General features: G+C 52.2%; 1 protein-coding gene across 1 annotated transcript in view; it reads left to right on the forward strand.

The window, feature by feature from the left end:
- Window positions 1–397, forward strand: part of LOC103367564 (histone-lysine N-methyltransferase 2C-like) — a 4711-nt gene extending 4314 nt beyond the window's left edge. Inside the window, exon 4 of the mRNA XM_008295644.1 lies at window positions 17–397. Coding sequence (XP_008293866.1) covers window positions 17–397 — 381 coding nt within the window. The remainder of the gene's footprint in view (window positions 1–16) is intronic.
- Window positions 398–3235: the final 2838 nt, after the last annotated feature.

The raw sequence follows: 3235 nt of genomic DNA on the forward strand, positions 1-3235 counted from the left end.
GTACCATCTCCCACAGAGCTCCAAGAAAGTCCTACACCCTCTCCCACAGAACTCCAACAAAGTCCTGTACCACTGCACACAGAACTCAAACAAAATTCTCCACCATCTGTCACAGAGGTTCAACAACAGATTTCAACAGCAACTCATTCCAGTCAAAAGGAGCTCCAAGAAAGACCTGACCAATCTCACGCTGATCCCACAGAGCTCCTGGGATGTTCCTCACCATCTCACCCTGATTTTACGGAACACCAGAAAAGCCACACCCCACCTCACCATAGTCCAGGAAAGCTTCAACCAAGCCCTACACAGTCTCATTCTGGTTCTACAGAACTTGAAACAAGTCCAAGGCCCTCCCCTCCTGGTCCTGCTGAGCTGTACCAAAGCCCTACCCATGTGACTCCTACGCAGGCCCAGCAAAGTCCTCATCAGCTTAGTTTCCCATGTTTGAGCCCTTCCCAGAATTCCACAGAGGATCAACCTATGGCCACAGAGTCGCAGCAGAGTCCAGCGCTGGGTAGTCCCATATCTTGTATGTTTGCACATCCTCCTCATAGCCCTCTACCACATAGTCTGACCAACACAGGGCTTAGTCCTACCAGGGTTCAAGAAGGGCTGGCAGAGCCTCAGCACAGCCCTGCACAATGCAATCCTGCACAGGACGACACAACACAGCTCAACAGATCATTTAGTCCTACTGACACGATCGTCTCACAGCCTCGGCACAGTCTTACTCCGCATAGTCCTGTACATGTTGGCACATCACCTCCCCAGAGTCTCACACAGGATGCTGAACCTACACTGGACCAGGAGAGCCCTGGGTCAAGCGGCCCATCTCATATGCAATGCAGGGCTGCACAGGACATTTCTACACTGGACCAGGACCTCTCACTAGTCTACTGTAGGTCTGCCAAGATAGCAACAGGACATGCCACACTGAGGCCCATCTCAGCTCCATGTAGCCCATCCCCATTCCCAGTCAAACCCAGACAGTGTAGTCTGCCACAGCCTGCTAGCCCAGTACAGGCCCACTCTACACTGGATGAAAGGCCATTGCAGCTTAGCATACCTCCTGTTGAGGTTGATGCACTGCCAGCGGTCACAATAGAATGCACCCAAACCAGTACCCAGGAGCTGAAGTACTTGGAGCATAGCCCTATGCAACGTAATTTTAACATTGTTGACCAAGCACTGGAAGGTAGCCCGGCCCCTCTTAGCCCCATCTCTGACCCGTCCACAATGCCCCCTGAGAACTACGGTGCAGAGAGTCCCACGCTTGCTCCTGAACACACTCACCCCCTTCATGTCCCTGCTGTCCAGACACCAGAAAGCCTTGTTCACATTAGTACTTCAGTCAAACACAGTAGCCTAACTTGCTCACCTTATGCTGATGAAACGGAGGGAAATTCTCCCCCAGCTAGCAACATTCACCACCAGAGTCCTAGTGACACCATGTCGCTCTGCACAGAAGCTATTGATAAAGCTGGCCCCACACATATCCCAGCTAGCTCAGGTCGTGCTAGCACCACACATGCTTGTCAAATACCTACAAGCCCAACCACCTCTCTGCGGGGCTGTGCTAGCCCCATGCCAGTGGAGACTAGCCCTGCCCCTGTTAGCCCTTTAACTGCTGAGATGAGCCCCTCAACACAATCAGCTAGCCTTGTAACGCTAACGCAACCAATCAGCCCTTTGGCATCATCTGTTAGATCCTTAACGGGACCAGCTAGCTCCTCAGCTGTACTGGCTAGACCCGTTCACCCCACTTCATGTCAGGATGAGGAGATGGAGGGAGCTGTTGGCCACCAAAGTGATATTAATCGGGTAGAAACTAGTTCCAATCATCTTGACAACCCCACTCATGTGACCCCAGCTCACACGGAAGCCAACAGTGGCTGCGTCCTGACTGGCTCTGTGCATGCTCAGGAGAAAACTTCTGTTTGTAGTTTTGCAGAGCTTGCACAGACTCAGACAAGCCAAAGTCTGACACATCATGGTCAGTCAAGTCCCTCACATGTCCAAACTACCTGGAGTCCTTCACAGACTGCCCCGGGGCAGACAACTCCAACTAACTGTAGTCCTCCACACTGTACACTGACTGATCCTGGCCCAGCTAGTAGCCCTGTTAGCCACAGTCTGAGCACCATTACCTCAGACCTTAGAGGCCAGGCAAGTCCCCGCTCTGCGAGTATAACTGATGTTAGTGTCATTCACAGTCCAAGTAGGTCTAGTCCTGCTGGTCAAGCTAGTCCTGTTCACATAGTAGTTGCCCACTCAGGCCCATTGCAAACACAGACTCCCTCATTAGCTTGCACAATAAACAGCAGCCCTGCACATGCTACTGTCACTTGTGTTAGCCCCTTCCACAGTCCAGCTCAGGCCAGTGAAACATATCGTAGCCCTACAAGTAGCCCCCTTCACTGTACAGCTCCCGACACTGGAACCAGTACTGGCCTTACTGGGGCACAACCCAGCCCCACTTTGACGAGTCTTGCTGTGGACATGATGGCCAGTCCCACACTCCAGGACTCTGTTCAATCCAGTGTGGTTTGGCTTGATCCTGGTCTTGTTAAAACTACAAACTGTATTAGACAGACAAGCCCAACATCTGCCAGTTGCTTACCTGATGAATCATCTGCTGTAAGCCCCAGTCAGGCTTGTCTGATTCAGGTTAGACAGTCACCAGCTGATCCTCACTCTGCCCCAGACAGGTCTCCAGTCAAAAGCCAACAAAGCTATGCCTGGCTAAGCCCTTCGTATCGAAGACCAGATACTCCAATTGATGCTATATTCACTCAGGCTAGTCCGAGCCATGCTAGCCCAGTCCATTCTAGTGCCACTCAGGATAACACTGCGATGCCTAGCACGAGCCACACCAGTAGAACCCCTTCTCAGCCCACATGCTCCGCCCCCTCACAGGTTAGTTACCCTCAAACAGTCTCCACTCATGTTAGCTCTGCACACAGAAGCCCTGATAAAAGTCCTGTTAATGGCCTTGTAAATTCAGGTTGTAATCAAGCTGTGGGTCCTGCTAGCCCTTTGGAGCCAGAGCTGACTCTTTGTCCTGCTGGTCCAGTACAGCAGCAACCTAGTCCTAGTCATGTTAGCCCTGTACAGCAGGAACCTAGTCCTGGTCCTGTTAGCCCTGTGCAGCCGGAACCTTGTCCTAGTCCTGGTCCTGTTAGCCCTGTGCAGCTGGAACCTTGTCCTAGTCCTGGTCCTGTTAGCCCTGTGCAGC

Source organism: Stegastes partitus, unplaced genomic scaffold, assembly GCF_000690725.1.
Source record: "Stegastes partitus isolate 25-593 unplaced genomic scaffold, Stegastes_partitus-1.0.2 Scaffold1062, whole genome shotgun sequence".
Lineage (NCBI taxonomy): Eukaryota > Metazoa > Chordata > Actinopteri > Pomacentridae > Stegastes > Stegastes partitus.